The 23,616-nt window shown below is 39.2% G+C and overlaps 3 protein-coding genes across 6 annotated transcripts in view; 1 reads left to right on the top strand and 2 right to left on the bottom strand.

The window, feature by feature from the left end:
• Nucleotides 1-266: 266 nt before the first annotated feature.
• On the top strand, nucleotides 267-9,983 carry LOC144645407 (palmitoyl-protein thioesterase 1-like). Of its 2 annotated transcripts, XM_078504982.1 has the most exons (12): nucleotides 267-419; nucleotides 1,172-1,281; nucleotides 1,743-1,781; nucleotides 1,972-2,060; nucleotides 2,647-2,717; nucleotides 3,653-3,740; nucleotides 4,269-4,283; nucleotides 5,293-5,383; nucleotides 6,772-6,870; nucleotides 7,629-7,700; nucleotides 8,679-8,812; nucleotides 9,209-9,983. In XM_078504982.1, the coding sequence occupies exons 1-11, from the start codon at nucleotides 314-316 to the stop codon at nucleotides 8,799-8,801; spliced, it is 903 nt and encodes a 300-aa protein (XP_078361108.1). In that variant the 5' UTR covers nucleotides 267-313; the 3' UTR covers nucleotides 8,802-8,812; nucleotides 9,209-9,983. The 2 variants fall into 2 exon arrangements, with proteins under 2 accessions (XP_078361108.1, XP_078361109.1); XM_078504983.1 differs by lacking the exon at nucleotides 9,209-9,983 and having other exon boundaries at nucleotides 7,647-7,700; nucleotides 8,679-9,188.
• LOC144645384 (glyoxal reductase-like) lies at nucleotides 9,976-13,612 on the bottom strand. The gene is made up of 3 exons (XM_078504953.1): nucleotides 13,464-13,612; nucleotides 12,805-13,293; nucleotides 9,976-11,510 (listed from the first exon to the last, which is right to left on the bottom strand). The coding sequence occupies exons 1-3, from the start codon at nucleotides 13,568-13,570 to the stop codon at nucleotides 11,081-11,083; spliced, it is 1,026 nt and encodes a 341-aa protein (XP_078361079.1). The 5' UTR covers nucleotides 13,571-13,612; the 3' UTR covers nucleotides 9,976-11,080.
• A 1,513-nt stretch (nucleotides 13,613-15,125) lies between these two features.
• Nucleotides 15,126-23,616, bottom strand: part of LOC144645353 (intraflagellar transport protein 52 homolog) — a 74,396-nt gene continuing 65,905 nt past the window's right edge. For all 3 annotated transcript variants that reach the window (XM_078504904.1, XM_078504901.1, XM_078504902.1), the window contains 14 exons: nucleotides 22,984-23,120; nucleotides 22,594-22,681; nucleotides 22,238-22,367; nucleotides 21,893-21,968; nucleotides 21,471-21,539; nucleotides 20,948-21,074; nucleotides 20,476-20,562; nucleotides 19,895-19,963; nucleotides 18,629-18,706; nucleotides 17,927-18,006; nucleotides 17,581-17,668; nucleotides 16,785-16,893; nucleotides 16,001-16,146; nucleotides 15,126-15,269 (listed from right to left, as the gene is read on the bottom strand). In XM_078504904.1, coding sequence (XP_078361030.1) covers nucleotides 15,219-15,269; nucleotides 16,001-16,146; nucleotides 16,785-16,893; nucleotides 17,581-17,668; nucleotides 17,927-18,006; nucleotides 18,629-18,706; nucleotides 19,895-19,963; nucleotides 20,476-20,562; nucleotides 20,948-21,074; nucleotides 21,471-21,539; nucleotides 21,893-21,968; nucleotides 22,238-22,367; nucleotides 22,594-22,681; nucleotides 22,984-23,120 — 1,335 coding nt within the window. In that variant the 3' untranslated portion in view covers nucleotides 15,126-15,218. The remainder of the gene's footprint in view (nucleotides 15,270-16,000; nucleotides 16,147-16,784; nucleotides 16,894-17,580; nucleotides 17,669-17,926; nucleotides 18,007-18,628; nucleotides 18,707-19,894; nucleotides 19,964-20,475; nucleotides 20,563-20,947; nucleotides 21,075-21,470; nucleotides 21,540-21,892; nucleotides 21,969-22,237; nucleotides 22,368-22,593; nucleotides 22,682-22,983; nucleotides 23,121-23,616) is intronic.

The raw sequence follows: 23,616 nt of genomic DNA, 5'->3' as shown, positions 1-23,616 counted from the left end.
TTTTACAGGAAAATCGAGAAAACAAGTAAAAACTCGTGAAGTAGTGGCAATTTCTTGTGCCATGTCGCATCAGATCAGTGCGCGCGCTCATGTTGAAGGCATACGTCAGCGTGCACCCATGGGCAAATAGTAGACGCTAAATTAACCAATCAGAACGCGCGCTTTACTTTAGTTGTGCTATAAAAAAACATAGTTGACCTGCAAAAGCTTGGGAACTAGTTTGGTTGTTGAATGAAAGGTCACCCGCTTCTTCCGTGATTTCCTGTGTTCCTGCTGCGAGTCCCCTGCAGCGCTAGCAGCTAGGAAGTCGAAAATGGAGCGACAATTTCTCTGTTTTGCCGTTGTTGTAGCTTCGGTTTTGAGCTGCTGCTTTGCTGATAGCAATGGAACAGTACCTGCAGTAATCTGGCATGGCATGGGTTAGTAATTTAACAGAATATGGCTAAAGATCTTAAAATAACATCGAGTAGAAAATTTTAATCCATCAAATTTTAGGGTAGCCTCCCATGCAGTCGTTCTTAGGGGCGATCGTGTTAACTGGATTAATATTATAACACCCCACCTTCAGTACCACCCACTTGTCAGTTACAAGATTTAGTTGTAAAGTTATTTATTTATCGTGGTGCTTTCCTTTGCTACTGTGATAATTTGGACCAATTTCTATAATCTTTGTAATAAAATCCTGGTTTGAATTCTTGACGTTTTAGCCCTTATGATGGTGAACTAACTTTGTTAAGGTTTTTCCAAAATTACCAGTGCCTTTCTCATCTATTGATTTTGTCATGACTATTTTATGTGTAAGTTTTGAAAGTTAGATGCACTTGACTTAGCATTCTGAAACTGATTAATAATTCATCAAGTTAAAACAGAAAGTCATAACCATGAAGGAGGTTTTGATACCCAGTTTTAATTAGCATAGATTTTTACGATTTTATTTCTCTGTTTGCTCCATAGTATTTGTTTCGATTGAGAAGATATATCAAACACTTGAGTCAGTGTTTCATTGGCTATCCAAACACCTCAAATTTTGTCAAAAAAAAGTACTCCGCAGGGCAACGTATTTCCAACTCTCTTTTCAGTGTTTGGATATCCTGATGAAACATTGTCTCTTGTGTTTGATAAATTACTGAAAAATTGTTTTGTGGTAAGCTTGACGGATGTTTTGCTTCAGGTGACTCTTGTTGTAACCCTTCCAGCATGGGATATATTAAGACTATGTTGGAAGAGAAAATTCCTGGCATTTATGTGCGGTCCCTGATGATTGGTGACTCAATTAAACAGGTAACAAGTAAAAGCAAAGTTTTAATTTTTTTCAGTGAACACTTAGGTCACGTTTAGTAAAATGTTTATCCATTGAAAAACATGGGACCAGGGGTACCGTAAAATTCCGGTTATAAGCCCCCCTGCTTATAAGCCCCCCGGTTATAGGCCCATCAACTTGGAAACAAAAAAATACATCCGGTTATAAGCCCCCCCGGATATAAGCCCCCCTCTACCGGATGACAGTACTGAACAGGGCTAAATGTTGCTTTTTGTGCGTTTTTACTAACTTAAAAACGTATTTCGATCAACACTCCCGAGGCTCGTTTCGAAACGTTTTTTTCCTTCCGCTTATAAGCCCCTCCGCTTATAAGCCCACCCAAAAACCCTTACAAAGTTGAATAAGCCCAGGGCTTATAACCGGAATTCTACGGTATTGTATTAAGCTTGGTCAAATGGTATTAATGATTTATTTCTTTTAGGATCAGGAGAATGGCTTTCTTATGAATGTAAATGACCAGGTAATACATTCTAACCATAATTGATGTTAGTCAAATTTTTATTACTTCATCATCAACATTGTGAGCTGCCACTCTTCTAAGTGAACAGATAATGAGCATCCCATCCCTTTGGGAGTCCCCTCCTCCCCCAGGGGTATGGTCTTGAAATTTACTTTGTTGAAACTCATGCGGTGCTGTATGTTCTCAACAGATAGATGAGGTTTGCAAGAAAGTTGCTGCAGATCCAAAGTTGAAAAATGGATACAATGCCCTGGGGTTCTCACAAGGTGGACAGTTCCTGTAAGTAACTGTTAAAAGCTTTTTTTTTTTAAATAGCAGCACAGTGTTCATCTTGGCCTCAAAAAATACTTCTGCAGGGCTGTCATTAAGTTTTTCGGGAGCTGTTACATTGAAGTTCTCACCTGTAGCATTTCACTCTGTTTGCAAGTGTAACATAACACTCTTAATTTTACCGTGATCGCGCTGCAATTGCTGCGATCGCGCCGTGAATGTCGCGATCGCGCCGCGACTGACGAGATAAACATTTTGACGGTAAGGACCATTCAATGCGAAGTTGTACCTGTTGTACCTGTTGATGCCAATCGCGGCGGCCAAAAATGCGGCGCGATCGCGGTAAAATGTTTACAAGGGGACAGCCCTGCTTCTGGATGTTTGCTGGAGCTTCCACCATTCTACACGAAATTACAGTAACTAACAGAGATTTTTGTCAGAAGTCATCTAATATTTGATTGCTTTTAGCATTACCGGTATATTGCTGGTCTGTCATCAGTGCAGTCTTTCTCTAACTTGATGATTTTCTTATCACTGTGCAGCAAAGTAAGGCAGCAGTTACAATCTTGCCTATTTTTTGTTTGTTTGTTTGTAGACGTGCTGTTGCTCAGAGATGTCCCAACCCTCCAATGCTGAATCTGATCAGCTTTGGTGGCCAACACCAAGGTGAGACACACACAGTGACCCACATGCTACTGATAAACATTCACTAAACATCTCTGGAGGCCGAGGACTGCATTAGTCATTGCAGTTTTCAGTGAAATGCGAACTCTGATGTTCAAAATCGATTTTTCACTGCCGTCAATCATAATTATGGGACAGTCAACAAACCAAGAAAAACGAAAACAAACAAAAAGGATTGAAATCTACCAATCACAACTGACAGACGTGACCTTTTGACCTGGTTGTAGTGAGCTCCTATTTCCCGAGAGGTCCGCTCAGATGATTGACGGTAGCAAAAAGCGTAAGCCGTTAGTTGAGGATTGAATTTCAGAGTTCTCATATCACTGAAAACCGCAATAAGAAGTGATAGATACAATATTCATGAGCAGCTGATCTGTATGAGTATTTTACAATGAACCATGATTGTAAATGCCCATACAGATCAGATGCAAATACTTTTTCCGACTTAGAAAGTGAAAGTAATTTTTAATGTTTTAAGGATCAAAACAGTAAAATTGACGTAATGGATTGGTCCCTGATTCTGTATCAAAATAATTCATTTTGAATTACTAAATAATCAATTTTTCCAAGCATGGTGAAATTTAAATCTGAACTTGGAGATTAGTTTAGCTTTAAGCAGCTGTTGTTATGTGTTACTAAGCTTTACAACAGAGCGTGGTTTTCCAATCCATAAAAAAAAATGCTAACTTCCATCAATTAAACAAGCAAAGTTGTCTTCTTTCTAGTTGCCATCAATCTGAGTAACATAACAAAGATTCTTTAAAACATACATAAAATTATTTTGTCTTGCTGATGGATTTACTTTTTAACTAATATGTTCATACTAACAGTTATATAATTATTGAAAGAAAGCGCAACCAGGTACTGTACTTTGCCTTACTCTTAAGGGCACTTCTGATGGTTTGATCTTTTTACAGGTGTTTATGGATTTCCACACTGCCCTGGTGAAAACTCCACCATCTGCGCCTATGTAAGCAAGTTGTTGAATCTGGGAGCTTATGTAAGGTATGTAGTCCATGACTCTTGATTTTATTACCATATAATTCTGGTTAAAAGCCCTGGGTTTATACAACTTCGTAAGGCATTTTGGGTGAGCTTATAAGCGGACGGGCTTTAATATCTAGGAGGGCTTATAAGCGAAATTAAAAAAAAAAAGTTTAGAAACGAGCCACGGGAGTGTTGATCAAATTATGTTTTAAGGTTAAAAACGCATAATAAAGCAACATTTAGCCCAGTTCTGTACTGTCATCTGGCAGAGAGGGAGGCTTATATCCGGGAGGACTTATAGCAGGATGTATTTTCTTTTTTCCAGATAGATGGGCCTATAATTAACCGAGGGGGGGGGGGGAAATTGTTTGCAGAGGTGCATAAACTAAAAAAAAAAAGTTTGCAGAGGAAAATTTTCCTTCCCCCCCCCTCCAAGAAAATAATGGTCCATCCCTAAGATGGTTACATTTTGCAAGATGACTGATAACTGCATGCTAATTCATTTTTTACATGTAATAATCTCTTTTTGTTCTTGTCTTTTAACAGCTGGATTCAAGACTTGTAAGTAGCTCTCAAGTGTACTCGGATGTTTTGCAGAGAGTTGTTTTGTCCACACTTATACCAAAGGGAATGTTACATGATCAACCTGGGCCCAGCTGTTCAAGCTAATCCACAACCTCGTTCCCAGGGTTTCTCTCTCCCCGCCCCTCCCGCTCTTGGGGGCAGGGAGAGAGAGACCCTGGGAACGAGGTAAATTGGCTAATCCAGGATTAGCATGAATTTTGATTTCAGTTAAATTTAACTTCTCAGTAAGGATGTCTGTTAATATTCTCTGTTCTCCAGTTTTGACATCGACCAATCTTACAAAACATTTAAAGCAATAAAAACTGTTAAATTATAAAAGAGAAATTGAACCCTTGAACAACTTTAATCCTAAGTTAGTGTTAATCAGATTTTGAACAACCTGGCCCTGGGCGCTTTTGCAGTTTAAAAATTAGTAGTCAAGACGGATTCCGCTGAAAGTTCGAGCAATGAGTGCGAAAATTAAGTACCAAAAATCTACTCATTGCATGGCAACATTTTGTATACTATTAATTTTAAAAGATCTCATCGAAATTAATTTGTCTTAGTGACCCCGCAATTAAATTCTAAAGCATTCTCGAGAAAATTAAAGTCAAACCTCGAAAAAATGTATTAAACGCGTGCCATTTTGTTTTAAACTGGTGCAAGACGTCCGTTTTAACTGAAACAAAGACAACTTCAAATCCATTTTTCTCTCGCAGGGTCAGCTTGAGTGCTAAGTTTTTGGCAGGTTTTTTTTAGCTGTACTAAAACGCGGGTTGCCATGCTAAGAGGTCTTTTTGTTAACTTTATTTTTGCCTTTATTGCTCGAAAATTGTGCGGAAACCATCTTAATGATCAGTAGTTCAAAATTGAACTATTGATTTAAGGACCATTGTTGTCACCATTGGTTTAATAGACAATGGTCCTTTTCAGGACTGCACCCACATGTACACGTGTATAATCACAGTAGACCAATCCATTGATAAATTGTTGTGTTGCTCTATAGCCTTGTTCAAGCAGAATACTGGCATGACCCATTGAATGAGGAAGAATACAGAAATAAGAGCATCTTCTTGGCTGATATCAACCAAGAAAGGGTAAGTTATCTCCAGGAGTTTTAAAAAGAAAAGAATGAAAAGTCTGTGCTGAGCCTGGCATGGAGTGACTAGGAGTATGTCTACTCCCCCCTGGATGGGATGCTAGTCCATCACAGGGTTACCGCCAGCATTAAATTCACCAGTACCACTCATTTATACAGGTAAAGTCCATACAGGCCAGAGCTTATCCCGGTTTCCGTAGCATTAAGCGACTAGGAGTATTGCTACTCTCCTCTGGATGGGATGCTAGTCCATCACAGGGTTACCCCCAGCAGTAAATTTGCCAGTACCCATTTGTACACCTGGGTGGAGAGAGGCACTGTGAGAGTAAAGTGTCTTGCCCAAGAACACAAAGCAGCGCCCTGGCCAGGCCTCGAACCCGGGCCGTTCGACTCGAGGCGAGCGCGCTAACCATTAGGCCACCGGGCCTCCCAACCCATTTATACAGTATCCTTTTATGAGAGTTACAGCTGTAAGTGTCTTGCCCAAAGCACAATGCAATGACTACAGCCAGTGCATGAATTGACTAGAGGTATTTCTACTCCCTTCTTGATAGGATACTAGTCCCTGGGGTTGCCCCTCCCCCCCCCCCATCCTGGGGCAAATCATTGATAGTTGCATAACGTTAACGTTGGCGGTACCCTGTGATGAACGGAATTTGAAATTTTCAGGTTTTCGAATGTCAATTTCCCCACCCTTGGGTCTCCATTAAGAGTCAAGTTCCCACCCTTGGCCAGGTCCTTTCCACTTTCCAAGATAGGGACCGAGTCAAATTTTCCACTGAGAGAGCCGCTGTGGATGTCAAAATCCCTACCCACTGGTAGAGCTGTACGTAAAGTCAAATTCCCATGGGTTGCTGTCGGCTGGCCCTGGATTATCATAATTTATTAATGATATCAACTAATGATTCTACACTGTACAAGAAATAATTATTAATTATTAATTAATAATTATTGGGCAGGTTATGCTTTATCAGTATTTCTTTTATTGGTTATCAGTATCTGCCCAACTCTTAAATTTTTGCCAACTGAAGGTGAATGTTGTACTTAAATTTCTTAACTTAATTTGACTCATGAAGGGGAGGTCCGACATATTTTTTTCGGTTGAAAATTTACACCCTCAGTATTTTTTTGGGTCAAGAGATCTGTCGTATATTTTTTTAGGTCATAAAGTCTGTTTGATTGAATAAATCAGTATAGAGGTGCTAGGTCTTGTACTTTTTGGGGTAGAAAATTTTGATGTCAGGTATTTTTTTGGGTGTAAAATTTCAGGCTCATGTATTTTTTTGGGTTCGCAATATGAAGCTCCGCCGGACCCCCCGTCATGTATACTGCAAGTACCCCCCCTGGGAGTGAAATGTCTAATATTATTATGTTTTTTATACAAAGGTGAAGAATCCTCAGTACAAGGAGAACCTGATGAAATTAAAGAATTTTGTGATGGTGATGTTTGCCAAGGACGCCATGGTTGATCCAAAGGAATCAGAGGTATTAGTTAGCTAGTTTTCCAGGCATGCAGAGGAAACAAATATTTTAAATGAACATAACATGGTTAAAAATTCCAACTGGCTGGAGGCAGACCAGTTGGCTATAATTATTATTCAACACATGTGCGCGCTGCCCATATATGGTCAAAATGTTAACGTTATCTGTCATCCGTACATAACATAATATGTTATGTACGGATGATATACGATATACGTAGGTTGCGAAGATTCGTCCGAAATCTTGTAAAGCGCTGCATAATTACAGTTTTCTATCTGCAAAATGTGTTTTGTTGACAATTTGTTGAATAATAAAACAATTATCCTGCTCAATCTTGCGGAATATCGTCTGATTTTAGCCAACGAGGCCGTAGGCCTCGTTGGCTAAGTATCAGGCGATATTCCGCGTGATTTCGCAGGATAATTGTTAATTATATACAAAGGGTTACCCAGGATTTGAACTATGGATGACTGAGAACAAATCCAGCAAGTTCAGGCAGGGTGGTGGGCTTGAACCTCTGGATTACAACACCAGCACTCTTGGCCACGTTTTGTCTTTTAGCTTTTGATTTAAATTAATCATTATTAAGGGTTGAAGAAAAAATATTTTGATTTATTAAAATAAGTGAATAGATTTTCCAACTGGTCCTGCATTGTATAAGACATGTACATTGAATGGAATCAGAGGCTGCTTCATCATTTATTGTTCTGAAACTTAAAGTCAAATAACTTACTGACCTTGTCCTTCTGTTTGCCTTGTAGTGGTTTGGTTTCTATAAGGCTGGACAAGGCAAAGAAAAGTACACTTTACAGGAGAGCCCACTGTACCAAGAGGTGGGTATTATGGACAGGAATTGCTCTAACATGTTTTCTGACTCTAACTTGTTATCGCCAAATGGCTATGCACCAAATGTCAACTTCAAAATTAAGGTACCGTAAATGTTCTACAGTAATAAACGCCCACTCACAAATAAATGCCTTGTATCTAATAACCACCTCCACTGAAGATTTGAGTTTGTATTAGACGCCCCCCTCTTATAAACGCCCTTGTCTAACAGATACCCCCCCCCCCCCGCCCTCAAAAAATCACCTCAAAAACCAAGGAAATGCTCTATAGAATAAAATCACGCAATATAGTTAGTTTCTTGCTTGACTCCGACATCGAAGAGACCAACTACACCAATGTGGTTGACCCCGATGACGATGAATACGTCGATATGGAACTTTGAACATCATCTCCAGGTTTTTTATTAGTGCTGAATAGATTAGTCTCCTACCTCAAAACTCTGTTTTGTATCTTACCGTACTTCACTAGCAAACTACAAAAACTATTTGTTTTGTTGACGTTGTCACTGTTAAATTGAAATAAACGCCTCATATCTATTGAACGCCTCCCCTAGGATCCCAAAAATGTAATAGACGCCCTGGGCGTTTATTAGATCATTTACGGTACAATAAACTGTCAAGAAAGGAGAAGCCACAAGCCAAGCAGCCCACACTGCTGGAGCTTATCCCGGTTTCCGTAGCATTAAGCGGCTAGGAATATTTCTACTCCCCCTGAATGGGATGCTAGTCCATTGCAGGGTTCCCCCCCCAGTGCTCATTATGTCGCCGGTACCCATTTATACACCTGGGTGGAGAGAGGCACTATGAGAGTAAAGTGTCTTGCCCAAGAACACAACACAAGTGACCCCGGCCGGGGCTCGAACTCGGACCGCTCGATCCGGAGTCCGGCGCCCTAACCATTAGGCCACCGCGCCTCCCAAAAAGAGTGCAACCTTAATTTAACCATGTGCTGTCTCCTTATTTTAGGACTGGCTGGGTCTGAAACAAATGGACAGCGACAAGAAACTACACTTCCTAACTTCTGATGGGCACCACTTGCAGTTTACAGATGAGTTTTTTGATGAACAGATTTTACCATTCTTGAAGTAACACACAGGCTTGAGAAGCCATAGAATGATTACAAAATATGTCAGATGTCAGCAAAAAACCTTTTTTCCATTTTTTTTTTTATTAATTCTCTGACTGGTAATTTTTTGCTAAGGCCATCCCAATAAAATGTTTCGTTTCCCATTGCCTGACCGACCCATTTTTTTTTTGAAATGTAAAAAAAAAAAAAAAAATTCCAGATTCACTAGTCAAAGGGGCAAGTACTTTAATTTACAAGCACACGATCTTGTTTTATTAACAACAATTGCTATGATGTGATGTCCTTGTCTTTAATTAACATTGATACTAAGTTTTCAAAGCCTGTTTCGTGCCAAGGGCATTAACGATTGTTCCAACATTCTCAGCAGGATCGACTGAAACAAAATCTTTCGGTTCGGCATCTCCTGGTTTCTTAAATGAACCCAGACCCCTTAAATGTTCATTCTTTTTTTTTTTTGCCCGACCGACAGACCCACCATCACAAGAGACGGGGCGATGGGGAATGAAACATTTTATTGTGATGGCCTAACCTATAATTAAAAAGATAACTAACTGTTGAATATTGAATAGTGGAAGGTTAATCACTGAGTTGATAAGGGTTTTGTTTGTCATATGTAACTGTGCATCTTTATAAATGTTTATTAATCTTTTGCTATCACCTCTTTGACATCAGAGAAATTGCTACATTGCATGCAGTAAAACCCTCTACCTGGGTAATTTTAAAGAATAGAACCTTTCGAACCAACCATTTTTTTCCCACTGACTGGACAGTGTCACATGTATAATGAACATATTGATTTTTAGATTAAAAAAAAACCAAACCTTGCACTGTATACAATTTTGATTATTTTACAGCCTATACTAAAAAGAATTTCTATAACAGTACTGTGAACTGTTAAATAACATTTTCATAAAACATACAACACATCAGTAAAAATATAAAACAAAATGGATTTAATAATAAATATTCAATTTAGAAGAAATTAAATAATGCAATAATAGGCACTAACCCTATCTAAAGGGGTTTAAAAACACTTCGTAAAAAATCAAATCAACTTCAATTTTTTTATTGCAAAATTTAAAAATCTTGCAACTTAATTAGAGAAAGCCTTAGCAATGGCATGGCTTGTACTATAATTGCACTTTTTTGTACTGCATGTATAAAATGAAGTGTCTATTTGTTAACTTTTGCCTTATGTTTTGTCTTGCGTTCTGATTCTTACTTAAATATTGCTTACAGCCCAAATGACTTAAGCATTTTGCCCAATATAAATGAAGAAATTACCGTTGCTTGCATCTAAGGGTGAACATGTGATGCCGAAACATGATCTAATGGGATGTGAAACGTTGGTCGTCAAACATTTGAAGCTTAGCAGACCGTAACGCAAACTTTCGCACTCAAAAGTGTTCGCCACAAAGAAGTACAAACATTAAACCTGTAGTGCCACTTGAAAGGCGTATGCATTTGACACTGATCAATATCAATCACTCCAAAGAAGTCTGTGATATCCAATCTTTCTGCCATTTCGAAACCAGCATGTGTTGAACTTTCAGCGCAAAAGTTGTCGTAACAGTCTGCTCACTTTTAATGTTTGACGACCAATCATGCCACCTTTACTACCCAATTAGATCATTTTTCAGCGTCAATGTTCATGTTTAGATGCTCTTTATTGGAAATGAAAAACTCTCTTGTCTTTGATAAATTATGACATACTGTGAGACCACCTCCCCTAAGCAACCACTTTTCAAAAATACCAAAATTTTGCTTGTCAAACCACTATAGTCAACCTCTTATAAGTGAACACCTCCAAAGGCTTGCATACGGAAGGTTTAACTGTACTTGTTGCATACTCATAACAGTTTTAACTACGCACTAGCTACCTTTTTAGGGAATAACTTTGCCTAAAAAAAGCTTGTTCCCTAAACTGAAGGTGCTATACTGTATACATCCTGTGTTACATATAAATTTTTAACATTCGTTGTCTGAGTATACAGATATCATTTTGACAGTGCTCCACTTTGAGTTGCCAAAAAAAAAGAGGATACAAGGCACCAGAAAACATCCGTTTGCTCAAACCGGAACTTTTCACTGCTTTTTCATGCAAATATGACAGTTTTAGATTATGCTCCACTGATCACAAACAAAAGAATTAAGTCAAGGTTCAGGGGAATAATTTGAAATTTCTTTTGTTTTATTCCCCTCAACCTCAACTTAACTTCTTAGTTTGGGATCAGTAGAGCGCAATTCAAAACTAGCCTATTCAATATTCACTATTAAGTAACTAGCCATTCCAAGGCTCTAGTATTTTGGGTTTTCCAGTCCTGAACCCCTCTTCCAACCCATCCAAAACATCCATGTCTTCCTCAGGTAAATTAAAGTCAAATACGCTTGCGTTCTCTACAATTCGAGATGATCGACTTGACTTGGGGATACAAATATAGCCTTTCTGTAAACACCATCTCAATGAGATTTGTGCTGGAGTTTTTCTGTGTTTGTCAGCGATAGATTTCAGTGTGGGATGGCCAAGTTTCTCTCCTCTTGTCAGAGGTGAATAAGCCTGAACAGCAATGCCTTCTTTCTTGCAGTAATTCACCAGGTCGTTCTCTTGTAAAAAGGGATGCACTTCAATTTGATTGACAGAAGGTATCACTGTGGAGTGCTTCTTCAACTCTTCAAGATGGTGAATACCAAAGTTAGATACACCTATGGACCTGTAAAAAATCAGAAAATATGTTTCATTTTGTTGGAAGTACGATCAAAGAAGTCATATGCCACTAAGGTGGTAAGAGTACATGTGATTTCATCCCCAGTTGCAAAAGAATTTCTTGCTTTAATTTGTAGCACTGTAGAGATGTGTAGTGACTTGTGAATGGATATCTATATTGCTTCGTCCAAATCAGACAGCTTTTAGGAAAGGATGGCACAACAAGAGATGTAAAATAATATAGTACCATAAAAATTCAATTTAGCAGCATCAAATGAGGGACCTTCAATTGAGGGGTCTCTCTCCTCCGCAGAGGCTCCTTTAGTGGGGGAAGGGGAAAAACACGGAGGGAGGTAGGCGAAAAACACGAAAAATGAAAAATAGGGGCAGCGCGGGTACGACGGGAAGGGCAAGCAGCAGTCGCCTCTCGCATTTCCTTTTCCCTTCCCAGTGTCCCCCGCACGCTTTCGTTTTGATTCTCTCCAGGCTCCGCGTGCTTACTTTTCACCTCTCCCCATTTCCCAGCCCGTACGAAACACGAAAGAGGGCCTCTGCGGAGGAAAGAGTTGGGGGGCTGCTTACTGAGACAGGTGCAGAGTGGGATCTGAGTAGGACTCAGTGGGATCTGAGTAGGACTCTCCTGAACCTCGTTCTAGCTTAGGCTAATATTAATCACAAAGCTGCTAACAACCACCAATTTAACCATTCAATCAGATCCATGATACCAGATTCTGGTATCATGGATAAGCAGGAGCCCTGTGGGATCTTCCTTCCCAGACAAACTCCACTCAAGAATTATTTTTTGTCCCATATCCCACAAGGGGACAGTCACTATTTAGAGGGGGGGGAGGACTAATGCAAATAGGTTGGGGAGGGGGGTGTGACTAATTTGATGCTGGGAAAAAGATAGGGGGTGGGAGCACATAAATTTATGCAGGCATATAGTCAATTACGGGAGTTGGTAAGAGAGAAAGGGGGGGAGGGGGGTCAGCATAAAAATGTGTTTCACAAAATGGATGGTTAGGAGAATTTGAACATAGCCTCTCTCCATATGGCCATTTGCACCAACACCACTCCCCCACTCACCCAACCTCGTTTCCAGGGTTTTTCTCTCTCTGGTTTCCAGAGCACTCTGGAGGGCATGGAGAGAGAGACCCTAGAAATGAGGTTGCCACCCACCCCCCCCCCAATAGACTGTCCCTGGGAGCCTGTTTGCAAGCTAAAGTAAACATTTAAAATCTTACAAGTTAAAATATAACAAAAATTATATGCATGTCAGCTATATTGGAAATCTCACAAACCTGATCAGCCCTTGCTGTTGCAACTTAAGCATGGCATTCCATGAAGGTACAACTTTATCAGGAAGAGGAGAATGTATCAGATACAAGTCCACGTATTCCATTCCGAGTTTTCCTAAACTCTTGTTGAAAGCAGTTAACGTTTCTTCATATCCATGATCAGTGTCATACAACTTAGTAACAACAAATATATCTTCTCGAGGAATCTTGCTCTCTCTAATGGCCTCACCAACGCTTTCTTCATTCATATATCTCGCAGCTGTATCGATTTGTCTGTAGTCATTTTCCAAGGCCCAAAGCACGGCATTTCGAGTTTCTTGACCAGATCCCGCTAAATAGACTCCCAGGCCAAATATCGGGATTTTTACGCCGTCGTTTAGAGTCACAGTTGTCGAAATACTGACGTCCTGAATACTTGATCGAGTTGAAGTGTAAAAGTTCGCGCGTTTTACTTCGGGTATGTCTTTGCAGTTTTCAGAGTTTCCACTGTTCCTGTCGCAGATTTCATCAGCCGCAGAGAAAGAAAGCGTCAATATAATTAAAAAGGAATAAATCATTTTACTTTATCAGCTAATAAACTCAATAAACTTCAAGAATAATAGTAAACTGCACGGAAATTCTTCTTTTTGAGCCAGATGTAAACAAAATGGATCCGAGCTTACCTTTGGTTCCACGCCTGCATTCCATACCGCGCTCTTTTCACAGCCATAGAAGAGATTTTACACACTCGTGCATTAGGACGAGAAAATAATTTGCCCCACAGAATCATAGCTTTTTCTGAGATTGTTGTGACCTCTTGTAGAAATTTCAAATACTGTTTCTGTCAAAATTATAAAACATATAAAGCTATTTCGGTTTTAGCTTCCAGGCCCCTCCCAGATCAAGAGATAAGAAACCGGATGTCGGAGCTTCGAGTAACCGGAAGTCTCACAAGAATTGCTGTTTGTTCGTAAAATTGTGTAGGTGGGGCGAGTTTATAGTTACTGGTTAAAAGTGCTTAGGGTAGCTGATAGCTGATCAGTCTGTCATCGTTACACACATATATAGAAGACACATTACGTTTTCCTTAATTTTTTTTTGTGGCCTCAAACTCAAACTCATAGGAAAGTGTCCTTAGGTATCAAAAGAATCTTATAATATTGAAAAAAAAATTATATTGGTCTTATATTTGCAGCGTTTATCCTTGGAGAGGCTCAACGGTACTTGAACAGCTAGTTTTAATTCCAGAAACAATATTGGGCTTCAATATACATAAGGACAAACATCTTTTCACCACACTTGACGCTCTCGACACTGCTACCAGTATACAGGGTCGCCAACTGTCAGAACGAGCAACACGTAACAAGAATACCCCTAGCCCTGAAAAACAATAGAGGCATTCATAACGGGTGAATGACTTAGTCGGCGGGTATTGATCCAGGGCGTATGTCACATATTTGTTGTAAATGGCCCATCTTGCTAGGGTTAGATTTTTGTGGTTAGTAAAGAGTGTTTGTGAGACCAAAAAGAACTTCAACCTCCACAAGAAACATTTAGGTATATTTATTTAACGTTGCACCTATTTACAGTCCACTAACCCTATGGAAATTGAAAAGCTAAACTGATAAATACAACAACCATTCCAACCAAGAAGCCCAATAAATGATTAGTATTTTTTAAGACTTCAATCTTACTCGCACTAACTCGAGAGAATTATTTTCTATTTGAAACTAACAGATCGCTTATTTTTCAGCCTCTTCCAATTGACAGGTTCAGCAATTGCCTTGGGCTATTGTATAATGAGGGTCTTCTCAATCGGACATACTAAGCTATCACATAGCCTATTTTTGGATCAAGGATATTTTGACAACAGAACGATCAGACCTGCTAAAGTAAAGAAAGCGAACGATTGGTTACAATGCCGTCTAAAAGTTCTTTGGCATATCCCAAAAGCAGCTACCCCCCCCCCCCCCCCCGTAAGGGGACCCGGCCGGGATTGGTAAACACACTAGCATTTGTATCTTATGGAAGTCTTTCTTGATTGGGCAACTATCCCCTGTAAATAGGCCCCTTCATAGGGGGTAAGGCCGCTTACGAATCGAGCAGGGGAAAAACCGAGGGATAAAGATCTCACTCTTCACCGCTATCCCCGACTAGATAGCCTGGCTGCTCGGTGGGTTATTTACGTGACTGTCATTTTAATTCCATGCTCTTATAAAGTATACGAGCGATGAAGTGTCGGTGTCACACTGTTCCGTACAAGCCGTGTAACGAGATATTTCCTAAAAAAGAGAGATAATTTACAATATTTCCTCTCAAAGACACTTCATATTAAAGTGGATCTCTATTGCTGCCCTATATAGGAATACCGTAATAAATAAGTTTACAATGCCTCTAGTGTCTAATCCTAGGGGAAAATTCAAAGATCTGAAGTTATTTTACATGGCATCTGTGAATGCAGGCTCATTTGAAAAATCATCTGGAGGTTCCTACAAGAAGAAGAATATGATAGTTATTAAACGAAAAGGTATGAAATAAGTATTTTAAGTACAGATGAACTTCAACTAACACCAAAAGAACTTTATGGGAATCAGTTATAGGAGTCAATACTTTGAGCATTGGTTACGCGTAGTAAAACTATAAATCAATTTCGACGTTTTAGCACAGACTGAGGGAAAACTAAAGAAAGTTCGGGTGATCTCAAAATGCTTGAGAATTTTTAAGCTTTTTCTTTTCAAGCGTACTTCCCCCCCCCTCTCCTCCCCCCCCCCCCCCCCATTTTAAAGCCCTGTCCAAACGATAACGCAAGTGCACGGAAGTTGTCAAAAAAGCCATTTCAATGCTACTGCGCGCGCTGCGATTCAGTACTTGAAGTAATCAGCAAGACTTGCGTTGACTTACGTTGGCTGGCCAAACGGACTCGCAAGTGCACGGAAGTTGTCAAAAAAAGCCATTTCAATGCTACTGCGCGCGCTGCGATTCAGTACTTGAAGTAAACAGCAAGACTTGCGTTGACTTACGTTGGGTGGCCAAATGGCGAAAAAACTTGCGTTGACTTGCGTGCAAATTTGATCTCCACCAAACAACGCAAGTGCACGCAACCTGGCCAAACGGAGAGGCAAGTGGACACAAGTTAAAAAATTATGTCTACTTAAGTCTCCGTTTGGCCAGGCCTTAAACATAAGTAAATGAGAACAGTGATGAGAGGTGTGACAGTTACCTGGTTCAACTTTTTAAACTCCACAATTTGATGGAAGATGTAGTCCAAGATGTGCTTAGCATCTCTGACAGAGGACGGCAGTTTGCTGGAAACTCCCAGGATATCACCACACTCACGGACATAGTACTCAAGGTCATCTTCAGTGCCTAACATACAGGAAAATGTTGTTAAATATCTCTTCTTTTGTTTCAGCATAACGCAGAAAGGCGCAGTGCACCTCTCTCACTATTGGTGCAAAAACCCCGGGGGGTACTCCCATATATGGACTATATAGGTATGTGCCACAGGATAGGGTATGGTTTTTGAGGTTCTCAGTCCTTAAATAGGGTATCATTTTTGCTACTTTTGGCATTGTGTTTCCGGTGTGATCCTTAGATAGGGTACCTAAATTCTATCAGCTAAAATAAACGCCCAGCTAAACGAAATATAAAAAGGGATCTTAAACTGAACTAACCGTTCAAGTATTAGTAAAGCGATTTTATTAAGATTTGTATTTTGCCGTGCGCGGTTGGCCGTTATTTGGGTCGTCACGGAACGCTTCTCCTCCCCTTGAATAGGGTGTCATTTTTCGGTTTCGGACCTTAAAAAGGGTATCAATTTTCGCTTTCTTTATCCTTAAATAGGGTCAGGGTTTAAGAACCTCCACAGCACACCCCTATCCGAAATTTATGGAAGTACCCCCCCCCCCCCCCCCCAGGGCCAAAAACTCTACGACACCCAAGGAAACAGTCTAAAATTTAAACGTTGAGTATAGCATAGTAAGAAGTTAAATTTCGTCACTTACATTTGTTGGTTATCTGTGCTAGTCTTGTCTTTTCTGAGGAGAAACTCTCATCTAAATCAAACAGATCCAATGCTGGAGCAGGCAGCTCACGGAAAGTTGGAGGAAATACCTACAACGAAGATTAAACACATCACTATTTAGACACCCTCACTCGACAACAGCCTATAAACATCAAATCAAAATTTAAACTTGGGAATCGTTGAGACCTCAGTTTTTTGACCTAAAAAGTTTATCTTTATAGACCGCGCCAAAACGAGAATGAAAGTAGCCAAGAGCTCAAACTGTCGTTCTCATTTGGCCTGAAACTCTCACGCACTCTCATCGACTCCAGCCAACTCTTAGCTACTTTCATCAAATTTGAACCTGTTCAAATTTGATTTGATTTGATTTTTGTCAACTCTTATGTACTTCAACCTCATTTGGCTGCACTTGAATGATAGCTGATAAGAGTTCAATTCTAGTCAACTCTCGCAGACCCTCCTTGTTTGATCTTGGGCTTGAGATTACTACTGGTCAGTCAGTGTTCTTGTGCTTTGGGGGAAAACAATAACCCTTTCAGTGCCTCTCTCCACCGCCTCCCCTTCGGAGTATAAATGGGTACCAGAAAATTGTTTGGGAGGGGGAGGTAAATGGGCTAAAGTACTATCCCATCCAGGGACCAAGGAGGAGTAGCAAAACTCCCTTTATCCTACAGAAACCACAGTCATGTACTAGCACTGGTCAACTGCCAGGTTGGAACGGATGATCAATCCTATTACAGTCTTACAAGACATGTCAAATGATAAAGCAGACTTACTGCAGGTTGAAGAGGAGGAAGAGGAGTCTCAAACTGAGGAGTTATTAGCAGGAGTGGTTCATGCTTCACCCTCAGGTCTTCATATGCCCTGCAATATTGAAACAACATCATTCAACAGTTATAGGCTATTTTTTATGGTTTTTTATGTCCTTTGAATATATCTTTCACTTAGCTACATGTCCTTAGATTTCTCAAAGTGGAAATGCTGGAAATAAACCCGAAATTATAAGAACACAAAGGAAATGCACTCAGACAGAAAAACTAAATAAAGTCAGGTTTCACTAGATAACAAAACTAATGGACTTGTATTACTCCCATATTATCTTGTTTTGGGTTGGCATCATACCTAATAGCAGCAGGAACTACACTTGTATCCAGTTTAAACAGATCCTCATTAAACATTTTTGTGATGTCCCTTCCTGCACTCTATTAGGAATATAAAACAAGACTGATTAGCTAAAGCACTAGGCTGGAAGACACTGGAGTAAAATAGACCCGGGGGGGGGGGGGGGCACTTCCTATAAATGGGCTAATGGGGATGTGCCGCTGGATGGGGTCGCATTTTCACGACTGGACTGACTATAATGGGGTCGCCATTTCAAGCATTTTTTATAGGGTGACTAGAATGGGGTCACACTTTTCCGGGATTTTGAGAGTACGAAAATCTGGCAAGTTGTGATTTATGAACGGAAATATTGGTATTCGCCGAAAAAAATGTTACTGTATTTATTGCTGTTGTTCAATATTTGAAAAACAGCTCCCAGAAAGTGACTAAGTTGGGATCGTAAAAATTAAATTTACCCAAAAGTGACTAAGATGGGGTCAATAATTGGCCATAGAATAAGACTATAATGGGGTAGGGTTCTGAGAGGCCAGCGGCACATACCCAACAAAAATGTACCCAAGTACCCCCCCCCCCCCCCGGGAAAATAGAGTAGGAGTTGGAAAGGCATGCATCAAAGAGGAGAAACTCAAGGTAAAAATGCATTAAACTAAAGATTTATTTCACTGCAAGTTATAAAAGATCTGTTACTGCATAGGATCATACCTCATCTCCTTCTTGCAGGCAAACTCTTAGTCTCTCTGACATCCTGGGAGTATCAGGAATATAGTGGTAGTCTGACACCTAATAAACAAAGAACATAGCGTAAATATTTAACAAATACATATTTTTTATAAATCTTAAGACTTAAAAATTCTGAAATCTAGGTACCGTTCCAATTTAAAGAATCATCATGTGGAAAAAAAAACTACTTAAACTAAGATGTAAGTTTCCTAGAAATTCTGTCTATAAATAAAGTTTTAACTACTATTACTAGCACTATCACTATTAGTACCACTGCCATTGCTGCTACAATTACTTAGACTCCCCTCTTCCCTCCTCACCCAAACAACAAAAAAATCTCGATGATTTGGTAAGTACAGAATGCAATATGGAACAATTGAAAGTATGATGTTTTATATATGTTCGTGTTTATTTGCTTTATTTTACTTTCGGAAAAAACTGTTCACAGGCTACTTTCCCAGGTGTTCCTTATGCTAATCTTTGCAACCGTAACACGACACTTTTGTTCGTTTGTAACAAAATACTTTTGTCTTCCTTGAAAATGCGATAACATGAAACTTTTGTTTTTTGTTTGTTTTACGGCGGCATCGATGACATTTGTTTAATTTAATTAAGTTACGGTTTAGACTGCACGAAAGACGATTCTCAAAAACTAAAGAAACAAATCTAATCAAAAAACATATTTTTCGACAGGTTTTTTAAAACGCAGTACAGCTAGGATATTTGTTTCCTGGTTGTCAGGTGTTCACGCCGAAAATCCCGGTGCAAGTTTTTGCATACCTAATTACGAAAGCGCTGTGAAAGTCTCAAAATCTAATTTAATTAATTTGCGGTTTTTACTTGGCGCCAAGAAGTCTGCAGCCTACCGCAAACACGCAGTACAAGCGATGTTCATGATAGTTCCAGAAAACAACGTAGACTAATCTGCGCATGCGTTTGGTGTAAATTACGTTGAGTAGTACCACAAGGAGAGCAAAGGTTTTACTGAAACAAATATATACCTTGGAGATCCTCATATAAAAGTAACGTAGATGTGCTTCACGTTTTACTTGGGGGGTATGGTCAGGTGCTCCCACCCCAACCCCCTCCACAGGAATAATTAATTAATTGATATTAATTAATTAATTGACTATTAAAGTTTACACGTTAGCGCACTAGCGGGTTAGCGGACGACAGCCCCAACAAACCATCACAATAGTGCATTCTGCACTAAAAAGAGCCTTAGAGTTTACATTTATGATACAATACCTCAGGGTCCTCTGCATCAATATTGTTGAGCTGAATGTCGTTGGTTGTGAGCCATTGAAATATGACATCCTGGAGGGGAAGATACAGTGTAATGCATCACTAAAAGTGGGTAATCATTTCTTAACATGAAAGGCTATCAGCCAGACTCTACTGGCATACAGTGGCCTACATCAGGGGTACTGTATGCCCAGGGGGGTACTCCGGGATCCAAGTGACGAGGATGTGCGAAGGATTTTTTTGGGTAGGAGAATTTGGCAGGTATTTTTGGGGGTGACTTGATTTAAATAGGGGATTTTTTGGTAGTAATTCAAACTAAAGTGCCTTGGCGCGGCCTTGGCAATTTAGGGGTAATTTGACTAGGGATTTTTTTGGGGCGTTTTTTTTTTTGGTCCAGGGATTTTTTTGGGTAATGTCGGGAGACTTAGGGATTTTTTTGGGTCCTGAGTTTTGCCTTCATTCGATCATCCCCATCACTTTGATACCGGAGTACCCCCCTGGGACTGGATGTACCCTACCACTCTTCAGTGGGAGTTCCAATTACTATTACAACTCTTTTAGTTCCTGGAAGCAGTTAAACCCACCTGAACCTTTGCGTTTTCTTCCTTGTCAAGGTACTGGTCACTGAACATGTGTACAGAACCAAGAATGACCATTTTGCCTTTTGAATACTGAGTAGGAAAATAGAAAAAACAAATAAATTAACAAGACACTGTTACAGGTGGAGCTATTTGATAATGATATATTAAGTCATATAAATTCCTTGGAAATTCTGGAAAACAAAAAACTCATGCTGCAATGTGGAATTGCCTTACTTTTTACTTATAAACTGCATTCTACTCCATCTGCAAGACTGGACTGGATCTCCATTCTGTTCTGAGTACTCTTACTAATCTTCTTACTAATAACTTTTAGTTGACAACAAATAATCCTGCGATTAATTTTTCCAGTGAAGGCTTGGATCAATTGTATAAAATATTGCATCAACTTGCTTTTTCTCAAAGTAAGGGTAATAAATTTTTAGTGATTTTACATGTGATAGTTGATAAAGCTAACCCTTGATGAGTGAAATGCACAGATTGGTCTGTTGAGAGGAAATGACACACTGCCAGATGAAAGAACAGAGATAGCTGGTTTGACCACATTCAGAGTTGCACCATAAGGATAAACAAATGTCAAGGACCTACAAAATACAACAATAAAGACAATAATTTAAGAGCTGCACTTATTATGCTTTGATCAATAAAGCTGGTCACTTAAAGAACAAAACAGTCAAGTTGTTACAAAACAGAATTTCTAATGCAATGTGCATTGTGTTTATGAACAAGACACTTTACTCTCACAGTGCCTCTCCTGAGGTGTACAGTCAAATGCCTTGGTTACTGGCAAATTTAATGCTGGGAGATAACCCTGCAATGGACTAGCATCCCATCCAGGGGAAAGCAGAGATATCCCAAGATGTTTCATTGTACAGAAACCAGTATATGCTCCAACTGGCACCTATAGGCTTAGACCATTGCAGACTTGACCTTTTAACACTTCCACAGAGTACAAACACTTTAAGTAATAAACTACTTACTGTCCAAGTTCTGTCCTATCAGCATCAGATGATCCAGGAACATACTTTCCAGCCGCTCGATTGATCTCTCTAAAATAAAAACCATGATGGTAGAGATTTTCCATACTTATGTTTTCCTATTAAAGAACCTGATAAAATAATCTGTAGTCAACGTGTAACTTTGAATTTGGCTGAACATATGTATGCACAGTACCTCGTCAGAAAAAAGGTTTCAATAAAATTTGATGTAGCCAGCTGGTTTGGGTAGAGTACATGACCGTTTGAAAGCATCATAAAAGTCTTCAATTTAGGAAAAAAAAAGCCAACTTCTCTGAGCTAAGTATCCAACACTTTCCACTGGCAGTTGGTGCTTATTGGAAGCACTCAACAAGCTAAGTGGAAACATTTCTGTCAATAAATGAACATAGACATTTTTGACTTACCTGTTAAGAACTCCATTAGAGATCAAAACCTCCTTGGGATGAAAATACTTGTAGTACACTGTTCTCACAACTGAATCTACAAACATAAAACAATTTCACAATTAAATTAGTTTTGCAAACAAAATTATCTTAGTTTGTAGATTTTAACAACACCAATGATACAAAAACAGCTATGGATTTGGAGAACACCACAATCAAAATTTCTACTGACTACCCCCCCCCCCCCCCCAGCAAACACACATCTCAGACAAGGTTCTTCTCTGACAATAATGAAACCAACAAACAAACCATGAACTGCCTTTCTATTTTATTTGATGTGTTTACAATGTACATGACAGTACTAACCATTGTTCACCATAATTCCATAGTCCTCTAACAGGAAGTTAATATTGGTGTCAAAGCGACCCTCTCCTCCTTCTCCCAACAGAACCAAAAGGCTTCCACCTTTTTCAATATACTGCTTCAGTGCATCGAACTACAACAAAAGAAAACAACGTTGATAATCATGGTCTGAAACCAAAAAAGAGACTTTTTTTCATGGTGTTTCAAGTAGCAGTTTATTAGTTTCAGGGCTCATTACATTATTTTATATCAAAAAGTTCGCCCATTTATGGTAAGTAAACCAGAGTTTTTAATGCCGATGTTCCCTGTTTCAAAGTAACATAGTTGATGTGCAACCACATCAATGAAAGCATTTGTACCTCAGAAGCAGTAAACTTTCTTCTTGGTCCTCCAAATATCATCACTTTGGCTGTAATAATTCTTTCTATGGTAATTTCATCTTTGTTCCTAAAACAAGTAATAAGCCATTTAATAGGGTAAAGTTATTTACATTATATAGATCATCATCATCATCATCATCATCATCATAATTATCATCATTAAAACCAGTTATTAGTTAACTACACTGTCATGTTACATAAATTTATAGTTTAGTGAGTCTTTTCATTCGACTCTGAACAAACACACATACAAATAATTTATTACAATTGAATCATGTGCACCAAAGTTAAAACTATAACATTTACTTTGCAACATATTCATGAAATTATTACCGCTTCTAAGCGAGTCAAAAAGAAGCTGTAACATACGTGACAACTTTCCAGTTAGATCTCAATTTCCTGACCAGGGATTTAAAACCATTGTTTGGAGTGAACAGTTCTCCTTTGGATGAGTTAAATATAATTGTGTTGCTTTGCTGTCCCTCGGCATTCTCTCCATTGGCATCCTGTTAAGATGATAACAAATATATTTATTGTTCAATGAATTTACATGATCCATAAAATTATATACGGTAGTCAGCAAGACATTGTTATCCATCATCTGTAGATAACAGTTATCCTGTGTTATAACCCACCGATTAATTTCCGTGCATGCTCACTGGACAAAACGCATAACCTGGTACAAAATCAAACAATGGATATCAGACAATATACCCTGTCAAACTTGATATCCGTCACCCAATTTTTTAAACAAACACAAAATAAATGAACAAAGTCACCTTTTCAGGTCTGGCTTTTTAATCAAACCACAGTGTTAAAAATCACATAAACCAATCAACCTGCATTTGTTTCAACTGCGGTTTATCAATGCCAGGTTGTAGGTTTTTTCCTATTTACCGGCAATAAAGCAAGTCGTAGAAATTAATGGGAGGGTTATAAAATAAATAAACCCCTTTCTGGTGCACTGGTATATTAGAGGATAATGCCCTTGGCTGAAAGATT

Source organism: Oculina patagonica, chromosome 3 (genome assembly GCF_052425735.1).
Source record: "Oculina patagonica isolate OP01 chromosome 3, crgOcupat, whole genome shotgun sequence".
Lineage (NCBI taxonomy): Eukaryota > Metazoa > Cnidaria > Anthozoa > Scleractinia > Oculinidae > Oculina > Oculina patagonica.
Note: the sequence above shows the minus strand (reverse complement) of the source record. Positions and strands in the feature narration are given on the sequence as shown.

Bases quoted from the DNA above. Each gene is read 5' to 3' on its own strand.
- LOC144645407 (XM_078504982.1), top strand. From the start codon at position 314: ATGGAGCGACAATTTCTCTGTTTTGCCGTTGTTGTAGCTTCGGTTTTG. The intron at 6,871-7,628 runs GTATTAGTTAGC...TTTGCCTTGTAG, and splicing joins TTGATCCAAAGGAATCAGAG to TGGTTTGGTTTCTATAAGGC. The intron at 7,701-8,678 runs GTGGGTATTATG...TCCTTATTTTAG, and splicing joins AGAGCCCACTGTACCAAGAG to GACTGGCTGGGTCTGAAACA.
- LOC144645384 (XM_078504953.1), bottom strand. From the start codon at position 13,570: ATGATTCTGTGGGGCAAATTATTTTCTCGTCCTAATGCACGAGTGTGT. The intron at 13,294-13,463 runs GTAAGCTCGGAT...AATCTGCGACAG, and splicing joins ATGCAGGCGTGGAACCAAAG to GAACAGTGGAAACTCTGAAA. The intron at 11,511-12,804 runs GTTTGTGAGATT...GATTTTTTACAG, and splicing joins CAACAGCAAGGGCTGATCAG to GTCCATAGGTGTATCTAACT.